The 15,995-nt window shown below is 33.8% G+C and overlaps 1 protein-coding gene across 1 annotated transcript; it reads left to right on the top strand.

Annotated features, from left to right (window-relative positions):
- The first annotated feature begins 1,387 nt into the window (after positions 1–1,387).
- On the top strand, positions 1,388–3,008 carry LOC146914181 (uncharacterized). Its single transcript, XM_085720571.1, has one exon. It carries the CDS (start codon positions 1,388–1,390, stop codon positions 2,921–2,923), a length of 1,536 nt encoding a protein of 511 aa, XP_085576697.1. The 3' UTR covers positions 2,924–3,008.
- The last annotated feature ends 12,987 nt before the right edge of the window (positions 3,009–15,995 follow it).

Raw genomic sequence — 15,995 nt, 5'->3', positions numbered from 1 at the left:
AAATGCCAAGTAAATCATGTTGCCTTAATTCCCATTCCAAGGCTTGGTTCTAAACCTTTAAAAATGTATTGGGATGTAAGAATTATAGGTCACTTGGTTCTTGCATTTTATGAACAAATTTTAGCCATGTTTGCCTTCATTTTGCCTATGTTTTCTATCTTTTGTGTTATAATGTTTCTCTTGCTTTATTTCTTTTGATATTGCCTTATGCTACTAACCTCTTCATTTCATGTTTCATATTCATCATAAGCATCTCCATTCCATCCCATATTCATTTCTATTTTTCTTGCAATTTAATTTGTACCAAAGTTAGAATGTGACACTTAAGAATTTTGTAATATTCCTATGCTTTTAATTTCTTGGCAAAGGGGCCATAGAATGTATCTAGGGTATAATGTAAAGGGCAATGGACTCTAATGATGTACACCGACACATGCACACACTTCACTTTAGATATATAGCTAGAATATGCATGTTTAGATGTATGTTTAGGATTGTATGTTTAGATGAATGTTTAGGCTTTATACTTAGAAAAATCATTTTCCAAAAAAATGTGAACAATATCACTCAAAACATTTTCCAAATAAACCTTGGGATCCAAAATCCCATTGTATTTTCTTTTTCATTTTCTTAATCAAACTTCAATGAAAATAATCATGTTTAGACCACATTTTGCAAATGACTAATTCCACCTCACAATTTCCTAATCTCATGCCCTTGAGGCCTCTTTCTATTCTTCAAAATCCAATTTTCAAACTTAAAATCAACCAACAAAAACAAAAACATTTTTTGAGAGAGAACTACGGTGGATTTGATCCCTTAAACGGGTACGTAGGCAAGGAACAAAAATTCCTTCAATTCAACTAAAATAAAAATTCAAAAACATTCTTCTCCCTCCAATTCTTCATTTAGTAACTCTTAGGTGTAAATATCATTTCAAAATAGCATTTAAAAATAAAGCGCGCGCGTAGAAATTAAAGACGGTTCCTATAGGATACTATAGTCGTTATGGGTGCCTAACACCTTCCCGTAGCGAAAACAACTCCCGGACCTCGATTCTCAAGGGTTTTGCTTACTTTTTCCCTTCCCAAGAAAAAATAAGATATCACCGGTTTAAAAGGTTCAAACGTAATCAATGTTTGACACCCGAAAACCAAGATAAAACAAACTGGGTCAACAAACTTCCTGTGTTCTTTATTTTTCTGCACTTTATTTTCTTGTTTTATTTTCTGTTTATCGCATGATGTTGAAACATTAATCGAAACATCGCAAACGTTTAAACATCTGACAGAACCTAATAAAACAAGTACGTTAGAATTTCAATTGGCATCAGAGCAGGCACCCTGCCTATTTTAGGGTGAGCTCCAGGGAGTACTATTCTATCACTATGGACAAGGAAGGTGGTTTTGTAAACAGGCCCCCTCTGTTGGATGGGTCCAACTATGATTATTGGAAATCACGCATGAGTGCCTTTCTCAAATCTATTGACAGCAAAACATGGAAGGCAGTTCTGAGAGGTTGGGAACATCCTGTACAACTTGATGCTGATGGCAACAGGACTGATGTGTTGAAACCAGAAGAAGAATGGAGTGTTGATGAAGATGAATTGGCTCTTGGAAACTCAAAGGCTTTGAATGCTCTGTTTAATGGTGTTGACAAAAATATGTTCAGATTAATCAAGCAATGCACTGTGGCTAAGGATGCTTGGGAGATTCTCAAAACTGCACATGAAGGCACAACTAAGGTAAAAAGTGCTAAAATCCAACTTCTTACCACTAAATTTGAGAATCTGAAAATGTTAGAAGATGAGAGCATTCATGATTATCATCTAAATGTCCTAGACATTGCAAACTCTTTTGAGTCTCTTGGAGAGAAAGTCTCTGAAGAAAAGCTTGTGAGGAAAATTCTCAGATCTCTACCTAAGAGATTTGACATGAAGGTCACTGCTATTGAGGAGGCTCAGGACATATCTAGTTTAAAGGTTGATGAGTTGATAGGGTCTCTGCAAAACTTTGAAATAACTGTCAACAACAAAACTGACAAAAAGGGCAAAGGTATTGCTTTTGCTTCTAGTATGAATACTGATGATGCACTAGTAGACATTGAAGATGATGGAGACATGGCAGAGTCTCTGGCACTACTTGGGAGACAGTTTAAGAAGATCTTCAAAAGATTTGACAGAAGATCCAGACCAAATGGGCAGAACATCCGACCCAACATTGACAGTCAATCAAGTAAAGAGAAGATGACAAGACCTGATGAAGCAGACTATCAATACAAAGGGGTACAATGTCATGAATGTGAAGGATATGGTCATATCAGAACAGAGTGTGCCACTTTTCTTAAGAAACAGAAGAAAAGTCTGGTTGTGTCTTGGTCAGATGGGGATGACTCAGATGATGAGGTTAAAGCTGAATCTGCCAATCATGTCTCTGCCTTAGCTGGTAGAATTATGTCAGACACTGAGTCTTGTGAGGAAGAAATGTCTTATGAAGAGCTTGCTATGTCCTATCATGACCTAATGGACAAAAACAGTGAGCTGACTCAAAAACTTGAAGAACAAGCAAGGGAGATAGCACAACTGCAGGATGAAAGGTTTGATAATCTGGCCCATATCTTAGAACTCAATGATGAACTGTCAAGATTGAACCTACAACTGAACCAGATTAATGAACAGACTGGGATGAAGTCAACTGAGTCGGTGTTCCAACATTCTGAGGAACATCCCACTAAGAAGAAATCAAAGATATGGGTTTGTGATCACTGTAGAGAAAGAGGACACATCAGACCCTACTGCTTCAAACTGAAAGGTGAGTTCATGCATTCTCAGCAGAATTTATCCAGGAATGGGTGGAATCACAGAAATGCCAAGGCTGGTCTGATTGCTCATACTTCCCTGAGAGCATCATCTAAAGAAGATTGATATTTTGATAGTGGCTGCTCAGGACATATGACTGGTGTTGAAACTTATATGGAGGATGTGAGACCTTATGTAACCAGTTATGTCACATTTGGTGATGGAGCTAAAGGAAAGATTGTGGGAATTGGAAACCTAATAAAACATGGGTTACCAAGACTTGATGATGTGTTGCTAGTCAGAGGACTAACTGCAAACCTGATTAGCATTAGCCAGCTGTGTGATCTAGGTCTGAGAGTAAACTTCACCAAACCAGAATGTCAGATTTCAGATGTGAAAGGAGAAGTTCTTATGAGAGGTACAAGATCCAAAGACAATTGCTATTTATGGGTATCTCAGGAAGAATCTTTCATCTCAACATGTCTCTTGAGCAAAGAGGAAGAGATCAAACTGTGGCATCAAAGGTTGGGACATTTGCATCTGAAAGGGATGAGGAAGGCCATGACATCTGAAGCCATCAGAGGTTTACCAGATCTGAAGATAGTTGAAGGCAACATATGTGGTGAATGTCTGATTGGAAAACAAACGAGGATGTCTCATCCAAGGTTGGAACATCAAGCAACCTCTCAAGTTCTTGAACTTCTGCACATGGACTTGATGGGACCTATGCAAGTTGAAAGCATTGGTGGGAAGAGGTATGTTCTTGTAGTTGTAGATGATTTTTCTAGATTCACTTGGGTAAACTTTATTAGAGAAAAATCAGATACCTTTGATGTGTTTAAGGAGTTATGTACACAACTGCAAAGAGAAAAGGGGTGTGGTATTATTAGAATCAGGAGTGATCATGGAACTGAATTTGAGAACTCTAGGTTCAGTGAATTCTGTGCTGAAGAAGGCATCAAACATGAATTGTCATCACCTATAACTCCTCAGCAAAATGGTGTGGTGGAAAGAAAGAATAGGACTCTCCAAGAATCAGCAAGAGTCATGCTTCATGCTAAGCACCTACCTTATCGTTTCTGGGCTGAAGCTATGAACACATCTTGCCACATTCACAACAGGGTGACACTAAGAACTGGTACCACAACAACTCTCTATGAGCTTTGGAAGGGAAGGAAACCTACTGTTAAATATGTTCATGTGTTTGGCAGTAAATGCTATATTTTGTCTGATAGAGATTATAGAAGGAAAATGGACCCTAAGAGTGATGAAGGAATTTTTCTGGGGTATTCTACTAACAGCAGAGCCTACAGGGTTTATAATTCAAAAACTGAAACTGTGATGGAATCAATCAATGTAGTGATTGATGATGTGCCTAAAGAGAGGGTTGCTGATGTTGATGATGATGTTGCAACACCTACTGGAGAAACAAATGCACCTACTCAAGTGGTTGAGCCTGAACCAGAGAAAGATGAAAATAATGATACTGAACCAGATCAAATGTCCACTATGAAGGGTCCTTCCACACGAGTTCAGAAGAATCATCCACTAGAACTTGTTATTGGGAATCCTGATGAAGGGGTCACTACCAGAAGATCAGTTGGAGTCATTGCCAACTCTTGTTTTGTGTCCAAGATTAAGCCAAAAAATGTCAAAGATGCTCTAACAGATGAGTTATGGATTGAAGCAATGCAAGAGGAACTGAATCAGTTCAAAAGAAGTGAAGTGTGGGATTTAGTTCCAAGACCTGAAGGTGTAAATTTGATAGGCACCAAGTTGATCTTCAAGAACAAGTCTGATGAACATGAGACTGTGACCAAAAACAAGGCAAGACTGTTATATCTTGGTTTTCGGGTGTCAAACATTGATTACGTTTGAACCTTTTTAACCGGTGATATCTCATTTTTTCTTGGGAAGGGAAAAAATGAGCAAAACCCTTGAGAATCGAGGTCCGGGAGTTGTTTTCGCTACGGGAAGGTGTTAGGCACCCATAACGACTATAGTAATCTATAGGAACCGTCTTTACTTTCTACGCGCGCGCTTTATTTTTAAATGCTATTTGAAAGTGATATTTACACCTAAGATTTACTAAGTCAAGAATTGGAGGTAGAAGAAAGTGTTTGAATTTTTATTTTATTTGAATTGAAGGAATATTGGTTCCTTGCCTACGTACCCTTTTAAGGGATCAAATCCACCGTAGTTCTCTTCCAAAAAATGTTTTTGTTTTTGTTGGTTGATTTTGAGTTTGAAAATTGGAGTTTTGAAGAATGGAGATTGAGAGGCCTTAAAGGCATGAGACTTTAAGAAAAAGTGAGGTTTGATTAGTGATTTTGGAAAGAAGTCAAGTATGATTAAAATTCATTGAAATTTTGATTAAGAAGATAAAAGAGAAAATCAATGGGGTTTCGGACCCCAAGGTTTATTTAGAAAATGATTTAGGTGATATTGTTCAAGTTTTTTGGAAAAATTGATTTTTCTAAGTGTAAACCCTAAGCATTCATCTAACATTCAATCCTAAACATACATCTAAACATGCATATCCTAGCCATACATCTAAGGTGAGGTGCGTGCATGTGTCGGTGCTTGTGTCGGTGTACATTATTAGAGTCCATTGTCCTTTACATCATTGGCCTAGATACATTCTATGGTCTTGCAAGAAATCTAAAAAGCATAAGAAAAAAACATTACAAAATTCCTAAGTCCTTACATTCTATCTCTTAGTAAAATTTAAAGTGCAAGAAATAAGAGGATACGAATGAAGTATGGAATGTCTATGAATGAATGAAACATGAAATGAAATGGTTAGTGAAAATAAGGCATAAGATGATAGCAAGATGGGCAAGGAAACACTAAACAAAGAATAGTGAAAATGACAAGAGTAAAGAGTCAAAATGTAGTGAAAATTTACCATAACCTCTCAATAAGTACATGACCTATAGTTCTCCTATCATGAGCAATTTTCAAAGACTTCATTGCATGATGAGTGTGAGAATTATAGGGCATATTCATGTCAAGGATTATGACACATTTTTAGGTACATTTAGCACTTTATTTTCACACACACACATTTACATGCCTTGCAACACAAGAGACTAATTACACATATTCATATGCAGCAAGAAACACATACAAACAGTAGCTAAAACTTCACAAAATCATATGGTATAGGTCACAAACACTTATCAAGAAATTGGAACTAAAATCAATCAAATCTTCACAAATTTTTAATACCAAACATCAAAAAATAGCAAGAAAATCATCACATTATTATTTCCCAGTTTTAATATGCAAAAACCATCACGAAATACCACAAAAATATCAAGAAATGTGTATGAAAATTTTTAGAATTTCTATGGAATTTTTAGACACAAGAACATGCAAAACTTCACAAATTTTATCAAAAATAGTAAAGAATTAACAAGAAAATACTACATATATTTTTTTCAAGTTTCAACACATAACATCATCACAAAAACATCAAGAAAGTGATCAAGAACCCATAGAAAATTTTTAAGAATTTTTTTTTAAAGATTTTTGGGTGAAACAGAGGTGCAAATAGCAAGGTGCAGTGTAGAAAATAGCAAAAAACACTAAAAACGAATGCAGGAAGAAATCCAGGCCCAAGCTCAGGGCTAATGGTGGATCTTGGACTATCCAGATGCCTCAGAGGCGTTGGATTGATCCAAGTCCATCAAAACCCTAGATCTGTGAGACTCTATGCAGATGTTGGCACTTTCGCTGCAACATCTTGGTGTAATTCTGAGAATTTATTTTTCTTAGGATTCTTAGTGTACAGGTTCCCTACTACTGTCTTATATTATGGAATCTGTCTGAATGACTTCTTAAAGTCAAAGTTGATGTGTGTGACCTTTGATAGGTCTACTAGCATGTATCTGCCAATAAAGTTGCTAGTTTGTGAATATTCCTAGAATGTCTTATGCCCAGATCCTGAACTTTATTTGTCTATGCATTAGGAGCTTTTATACGTCCAGATTTTCTATATGCATGTATTCAGGGGGAGTATTGGAATATTCCAGTAAGTAGTCACTCATGAGATCTTATATTCAGGGGAAGTGCTACTTCTATGTGTGCTTGTGCCAAGTCCAAGCTGGTTGAAGGATGTTGAGTCAAAGGTTTAAACATCTGCATCTATCACTTGTAACTTTGGGAACTTGTGTTTCCTGACTTTTGTTACTGTTGGTGATAGGTATCTAAAGACATCCTGGTCTGTCACATGTAAGTATAGGAATTTATGTTTCTATGCTTCTATGGTTGGTGGGTGACAGTACTCTGTAGGTATGGGAAATTTATTTTTTCCCTTGCCTCTATGTGTGGCAGGTTCTCCTGTCTGATGTGCTAAAGGATGTTGGAACATCCTATGTCTGTAGCATTGGAACTTATGTTTCCTCTGCTCTTGAGAGAACGTGCTTCTCTCCAATTCTGTGTTGGAAGTTATCTTCCTTGACTGTAGCTTTGGAATTTATTTTTCCTCTGCTCTTGAGAGAAATTGGTTCTCTCTTCATCATCTGTACAAGAACTTAGGTTCCCTAGGTGTAGCTCAGGAATTTATTTTTCCTTAGCTCTTGAGACTATGCTACTGATCTGATCCGCTGCTGCATGTCTCTGATCCAGTGTAATACCTCTGCCAGCTTAAGCTGAGATTAAAGATACGTGAGGTATTCTATGCATGCACACTTTTGCTTTCTCTAGAGTGATACTATCTGCTACTTCTTCTTCTTGAATATGTGTTTGTGATGACTTGAGGAAGTGTATCTATGGTGTCTCTTTGGATTCTGTGTGCTAGCTGTTTCTTCATAGGTGTGTGCTCATGCTTTTGGAGGAATGGTATTTTTTTGTATCCCTCTGTTTCATAAAGTATTGGCCTTAATTTGTTTTAGCCAAAAATTTGCCAAAGGGGGAGATTGTTGGGTATTTGTATTGGCTGCATTATTGCTAAAACAAATATCCTTGTTTTGTAAGTTGGAACCAATGTTCCAACATGTGGTTAGGCAGCTCTGTGAGATGTTGGATACAATGTTCCAACATCCTGGCATGGTTCAGTGTGCCTGGGTTCTGCCTTATCTGTACGAGCGTAGTTTATCCATTAAGGAAATCATATTTCCTTTACTTACTGACCAAGTAACGCGCATATCTTATTAGAATCAGCTGTGGAATATTACTAAAATAGACATTTTATTTTAGGAAATATTTGTTACGATTTGGAATGTTTTAATATAGGTTCCGACATAATAGGACTTTCCAGATTTGTATTTGATTCTGTTTTGCAGGTTTGCTGAACCGATCTGCAAGTTTACTGAAGCCCAATGATTATTTAGCCCAAGCTGCTTCAGTATAAAAAGAAGACTTGAAGACCTAATTGCTCATTCAAGCCGTCATGCTAAAAAGTTTAGATTTTTAGGGTTTGAGTCTTCATGTATTCTACTCTTGTATCGATTGTGATGCAGGTTTAGGATCTTTACTGTGTTCTTGCTAGTGTCGTGTTTAGATACTTGTTTAGGACTAGTTTTGTGAGTATTGATACTATTGTGCATCAAACCGAAGTTGTGAAACAAGGTTTGGTTGTTTGTGTTGGAAGGTAACTTCTATTTTATTGTGTTTGTGGTCTGATAGGTCACTGGGGCAGTGAGTGACCATTAGGATAGTGAGATGGGATCTCAGATCTAGGAGTTCCTAGGTTGAATTCTAGACGGGTAGGTCCTAGGTCATATAGTGTAAACGAGGAGTTTGCTGAGAGCTATTGAATAAGGACTACACTAGTGGATTTCCTTCCTGGCTTGGTAGCCCCCAGATGTAAGCGTGTTGTGCTGAACTGGGTCAACAAACTTCCTGTGTTCTTTATTTTTCTGCACTTTATTTTCTTGTTTTATTTTTTGTTTATCGTATGATGTTGAAACATTAATCGGAACATCGCAAACGTTTAAACATCTGACAGAACCTAATAAAACAAGTACGCTAGAATTTCAAACTGCCTCCGCAAAATGCGGCATGTGATTAGGAACGAGGAGATACCACATGTAGGGTGTAGGATGCACGGAGGCGTACTCATAAGCGGTGCGACACACGATCGAAAACGTACTCCTTCAAGCAATGCGCCTTATTCTGGTGGATGTTTGGTCCACGTGTCATCTTAGGGTTGGCCTTCTGGCCCGTCCATAACATTATATAACTCACTAATTCATCACCAAAATGTTTATATTTTTTTAAGGACCATAATGTTTACATATATACATCACCAGAATAATATCAAACTAACCTCTAACACACCACACAGTGCCACCATAGACATATTTTACTCACCGTGTAACCACACTATTTACACCATTAAAATCTCATTTTATTAACTTTAAGTAACTTGATATTTTCCCTCACCGCTATTACTATCTCTAATCTTATCTGTTTCTTTAACTCACATCTCCATGTTCTCCTTTACATCCATCTTATCACTTCTTTAACATTAACGTTTATCTTAATCGACCACACTCTATCCTTCGTTCAACTTAATTATTTTACTCTTCAATCTAACAACTTGCTTAAGCTCATTACTGGTTTAAGGAGATTATGTTTATCATCATCAATTATCCTAAACCGCTACTTTATATCCTCTCTTATCATCGTCTTTCACTTATCTAACTAATTCATTGTTTTAATCTCTCCATTGTTTTAAGGAATCACTTATAAGACACTTAAACTCACTCCCTTCACTTTGGTACATTGGTTAGGGACCCTATCCTACACTTTAGGGACTCATTTAAGGAAGAAAAATAAGGTTTCCTAAGTCTGAGAATGGTGCACGACTGTGCTCATTGGGGGAACGACCATGCGCCCCCCAAAACAACAAAAAAAGGAAATTTTATGCCGCAAGCTAAGCACGGGTCATGGTTATCAACATTGCAGAAATTGTTTTCTGCGATCACTTTAGGGGAGCTCTTCGGACTCCGTTTTTTTACCCCAAACTCACCATATTCGTCCTTAAAACGTCACCCTAAGATTATCCTATCATTATAACACCATTTTCCACTCAATCTATCTAATTACATTGGTCCTCATATGATCAAACTCCTTATTCAATTTATCTAACCCTAGTTTCACAAATTTAATCCTTATCTCTCAAAAACTCACATCAACAGATTTCAACACCAAAATTCACTATGATTACAGCACCAAAAAGCATAGAATTATAATCAACTCATAAATTAATAATTAGATCACCCTAAGATGAAAGTTTTCCCCCTTATATCGAATTCTCATAAAATGCAAATTTTGGTTCAATTCTCCTTAGCTAAAGTTTGCCTCCTTTCCCTTCTTTCTTATCTATGGTTTCTCACATTCAACAAATGGTTTTTGTAACCCTAATTCTCCCACGTTCTTATCTTTATATAGTCACTACTAGGGCCTATTCTTTGTCACATAATCTTAGACAAATTTGTTATCCGCACTGCTAGTCTGGTTATTTATTCTTTCTGCAACTATACCGCTAGACTGGTTAAAAAACTCCAATTACAGCAATTTTAAAGATTAAATTCAGAAAATGAAATATGAAAATAAAATTTTTTCAGAGAGAAACTAAAAGGAAGATAAGTGAATGTACATAAAGAAGTTGATCATATTTATATAAGCAACACCTTAAAATCTGAACAATAACTATTTTGTTGTTCCAATTAAATCCCCCTTCATGCATATTTCTCTCATAACACTTGGAAACACTCGTGCTTGACTAATATAAATACACCACAAATAAGCTTTCTGAGTTCCAAGGTAGCATTTGATAAAAAAAAACAATTAAAAATCAGTAATTAACAAATAAAATAATAAAAAATCAATTAAAAGACAAAAATGAAATAATGCCACAAATAGCAACTTTTAAAGAAGAAACCACTCTTATTTGTTTGACAAATGACAAACTTGCCAAAATACAAAGCTTGCTTTATTATCTATAGAAGATTCTTGCTACACTATATGAAATTACATGAATATTAAACAAATTTACATCTGAGTGTCAAATTTACATTCTTATCTCACAAACAGAATGAAATTACACATTTGTGTCTATTCTTCTTAAGTCTTATTCCTTCATCAACACGAGCCTCCAAAAAAATCTAAAAATTACCAGTAAGAATTCATATGAGTCGCTTCAAGAATTCTTTGAAAATCTCCGTTAGAATTGTGATGAACTGTGAAAATTTAAAGTAAAATTATTTCAATTTCAATTAAAATAAATAGAAAAAATATTATATTCGTTTAAGAAAAAGAAAAAAAACATTATATAAACTAAAAAATATAAAGTTTGCAGGTTTTTGAGAAAACTTGGTTCCTTTGCTTGAGGCGGAGATGGTGGTGCTTGAGGCGGGGATGGTGGTGGTGGTGGTGGTGGTGTGATGGGAGAAAATTGTAGGAAGGGTAGCATCGAATTGTTAGATATTTGAATCATCTTCTTTTTCATATTCACATTGTATTCTAACTTTGTCTTTCTATTGCTTTGATTTTGTGTCAATACATACATTTCTTTAAATATTTTGGTTGTTCCATAAATTGTCCAAAAAAATAGTTGTTGAAATAACATTCCTCATTCAAATTACAAGAGTAAAAAATGAGGCTACATACATTGCATAAAAGACAACAAACTAAAACCGAAAACATATATCTTTAAGAGGCAAAAAAAAAAAAAAACACAAACTAAAACCCCCATAAAATATATCTTTATATACCCAAAACACCAAAGCAGTCAAGGGAACTCAACGATCATCTTTTCGTTTGATTTGAACAAGTGAATAAGATAATTTAATTCTCTCCAATAATTGAATATGATAGCACACACAATAAAAGATCTATTTCTCATTTTTCAAATAGACCAAATGCATGTCTATCAAATTATCATATTACGTTCTTCAAAACATTTTTAAAGTAATATATAGTTTATCCTTTACAGAAATAGTACTTGTATATACACATATATATTATTTAATTAAGACGAATAACTTTTTTAAAATATACTTTAAATATACATTTGATAACTTGACCCAAAAAAATAAATATACATTGATAATTGATATAGAAAATATTTTAAACTGATCATAACATTTTTTTTTTTGACCAAAGCAAGCTTAATTCATATCATTACTTAAAATAGAGTCAATACAAGGAGGACAAATTTCAAAGATACGGTGACTAGCCCAATAACAGGCCGCCCTAACAAGAGTGTGAGCAGCCATGTTCGCTTGTCGCCTAACAAACTTTACCTCAAAGTTAGGATGTAAAACTAAAACAGACTTAATAAGAGAAACTAAGGCATGAAACTGATCATAACATTTAAAAATACATTATATATAGTGAATTGTAAATTTAATATTCTATATTTTAAAATTGGTTTATATATTTATAAATATTCTACTTTTTAAAATTTTATAAAGGTATTACACCGAATAAATCTTAATAAAAAAATTCTTTCACCAAAAAGCTTAATAAAAAATTGAACTCATTTGTGTTTCCCACTATATAACTTGCTTTTTATTATTCTATTCTCTCTCTCTTTTACCCTCTTTGTTACCTTTGGTTTTGGCATAATCTACCCAAGTTTTATGTCTTATGTTTTGTTTTATAATAATATTATTTAGGGTGCAGCAAATGATAGATGGTGGACTTAGAGAATCAACATAGTTAGCATGTTAAATCTTCTACGTGATACATTTTTAGCATACATTTTACTTAAAATTAAAAGAAGATGTATAAGTATATATACTTATTAAAAAACATAGTAGTTTGTTTGAGTAAAGAAGGACAAAATTGTGATGAAAATTGTTTAAATAAAGAGAGAAACTGAAAGAGAAGCTAGACCAAATATAATAGAAGGTTAGCATTTGATTTAGACGAGTTTGTATTTCTACCAATTCTAACATAAAATGTATGAATGTAAGAATCATTTTTTATTTTTTTTGTACAACAAGAGTCATATTTATTATATGAAGTATGATGAAGAATGAATTTTCATGATACATCTACTTATATATATAGGAAAGGAAATGGCCGTTGAAATTACCAATTTGCCCTTAAGAGGGGCATTTTGGTAATTCAATTATTGGAAGTGTTTTTTTTTTTTTTTTTTTAAGGTTTGGCCTATGAATTTCCACTTTTGCCCTAACCAATTTTTTTAATTATTTTCTTATTTTTATATTTTTAATAAAATTTAATTATTTTCCAATTTTTATATTTTTAACTATTTTTCAATTTTTCCTCCCAAATTCAATTGTTTCTACATTGCCGTTGTGGGAGATTAAGGTATCGTTTGACCCGACTTTTTTCAAACTTCTCTACATTTTGAAGGAGAAGTTAGGCCGAATACAATATCAATTAAGTACTTACTAAAAAAAGTACTTTTTTTGAACGCATAAAATTGAATGGAATGAGCTTTGACCAGAAGTTGTTGAATATTAATTTAAAAAACTACTTCCTGACAATTTATTTCACAAGCACCTCTTTTCAACTCACGCCGGGAACTTTTTCTTTATTTTTTAATATTATATTTCAATATGTTTTTTTCTTCCATTTAACTTTATTTTTTTTAACCGTTCCATTAATTTTTTAAGGAGATTCCATTTAATTTTATTACCTTTTTTTCAAAGGAATTTTATTATCTTTTTATCACTTATATATTTAATTTCAATATCGTTTAATCATCACAATCTCACAAATATTTTTATTCACGCTATCATTTAATGATCCCAAATATTTTTATCTCCTTTCTTCAACCTCGCGAATATATACACACATTAACGTTTAGAGTAATATTTTATGTCCGTCTGTCTGTTTTTTTGTTACGCTAATGCATATAATTTTTTTAGTGTTGCTTGGTTGAGTGCTACCTCACCAATTTTTTTAACTATTTTCCAATTTTTATATTTTTAAGAACTTATAACTATTTTACAATTTTTTATTTTTAACTATTTAAAACTAAGTTGATGGTTCATGGTTTTTAAGGTTTATATTTTGACATATTACAATGATTCACAATTATCCGTCATTTTACCATCTATCCTTTCAATGTAATCTTCCAGACTGAATATTACTAAGCATATGTGAAGAGACTGAATATTGCTCAGTTTGATATTACTTTTTTGACGTCAAAGAGATTTTTTATTTTTTAACGGTCAAAATATTAATAACCAAGTTCCTACACAAGACGCTAAAGAGTTTAATGTGTTTCTTTCGTTCATTTTGTGTCATGTAAATATTGGTGTTAATCCCTTTTTGGTAACTCTATGACAGTAGCGCTCACTTTTATAATTTTAACTATTATGTAATTTATGATGTTTTCCTGCTCTTGATAAAGCTTTCATAAATATTTTGATAAAGTTTTTTAATTTTTGTGCAATATTCATTAATTTGTTCATTTTTCCTTCGGAACAATTTTTTACAAAATACGTTACTGAACCCCATGCCTTAAACTATGCATCACAAATATTTGGATTATGCGAACTTCATTCTCAAATTTACTAAGAATGGTAATATTTCGTAATTTGAACATCTCTCCTTTAAAACAAGTTTTTAAAAGTGCGTATAATTCACGTGAAAGGACTCGATACTAAATTGCAGTTAATATCTGTCTTTGCTGTAGATCATGTGAAATGATTTATATACGTTGAAACTGAAAGGCAAAATGATATAAATCAAGTAGAGAGGCATTCAACTATCTGTCTGATTCAGAAGTTTGTTCACCTGAAAGGAATGGATACTAAATTGCAGTTACTATCTACCTTTGTTGTAGATCATGTGAAAGGATTTATATACGTGGTACTAAATTGCAGTTAATATCTGCCTTTGCTAGGGGTGGCAAAAATACCCATGCCCACGGGTACCCGTGGGTAAAATCCGTCACGGGTATGGAGCGGGTAGCTAAACTGGTATCCACGGGTATAATAAACGGGTATTTGACTACCCATTATTATATGCACACAGACACGGATTGGATTGTATCCATACCTACGGGTACCCATACCCGATAATAAATTAAGTAAATTACTAATATATCTTTATATATCATATCTTATTACTTAAAGTTGGTACCTTATTGAAGAAAATTTTACCCCCCACCTAAAAATCCTCAATAATAACCTATTTTTATTTTAAATTTTTTTAATTCATCTTATTAAGTTCACCGTTTCCACTTCATTCACATCATAAAACATATAGATTATATAAGAATCATGAATTTTCTATGAATTATGTATGATTTATGAAATTTTGAGTGGATTATGTATGGATGTTTAAAAGTTGAAGTTTTTTGGTAATTAAAAAAAGTTATTATTTGTACCAAAAAATAAATAAATTCAAAACTCCATGGGTACCCATGGATACCTCAATACCCACGGGTACCCGTATAGTGAGTACCCACGAGGATACAGGGCGGGCACGGGTATCATACTTATCCAACGGGGCGGGGACGGGTATCATATTATCCGTACCCATGGGTATCCATTGACATCCCTATTTGTTGTAGATAATGTGAAAAGATTTATATACGTTGAAGATAAAACACAAAATGATATAAATTAGGTAGAGAGGCTTTCAGCTATCTATCTGATGCAGAAGTTTGTTCGCCTGAAAGAACTGGATACTAAATTGCAGTTAATATCTGTCTTTGCTGTAGATCATGTGAAATGATTTATATATGGTGAAGCTGAAAGTCCAAATGATATAAATCAGACAGCTTTGGTAATAGGGTTTTCATTGGTTTATAGATAGATATCAATTATTACTGGAAAAGTGTTTCTACCGCTGACAAAATATGTTTTCATTTGTTACTTGTGATCAAACCATTTTAAAGATTTAATTTTGTAATCCGTAATGCAAGAGTACTCTAAATATTGTATTATGGTTTATAATTATCTGTCATTTCACAATCTATCCTTCCAATATAATATTTTGTCAAATACGTTACTGAACCCCGTACGAAGCACGGGTTTGTAACTAGTTTCAAATTGAAGTGGTTGTAAAACATAAACTTTAACACTAAATGGAGAATTTGAATAATAGTAAGATAAAACACATGCACCTATTATTATTTTTAAATGAAAAATGATATTTGTTAGTTTGTACTGAGTGGTTGTAACTCCTCAAATTTTCATCTATTATATTTTATCGATATTGTGTTAAATTATTATTATACATGTGTTTGTTGTGCTTC

The sequence above is a fragment of the Medicago sativa genome, chromosome 6 (assembly GCF_051527215.1).
Source record: "Medicago sativa cultivar Bolivia chromosome 6, Bolivia_mono, whole genome shotgun sequence".
Taxonomy (NCBI): domain Eukaryota; kingdom Viridiplantae; phylum Streptophyta; class Magnoliopsida; order Fabales; family Fabaceae; genus Medicago; species Medicago sativa.
The sequence above is the reverse complement of the archived record's forward strand: the minus strand, read 5'-3'. Positions and strand labels throughout refer to the sequence as shown.

Coding starts and splice junctions, on each gene's coding strand:
- LOC146914181 (XM_085720571.1), top strand. CDS start 1,388: ATGGACAAGGAAGGTGGTTTTGTAAACAGGCCCCCTCTGTTGGATGGG.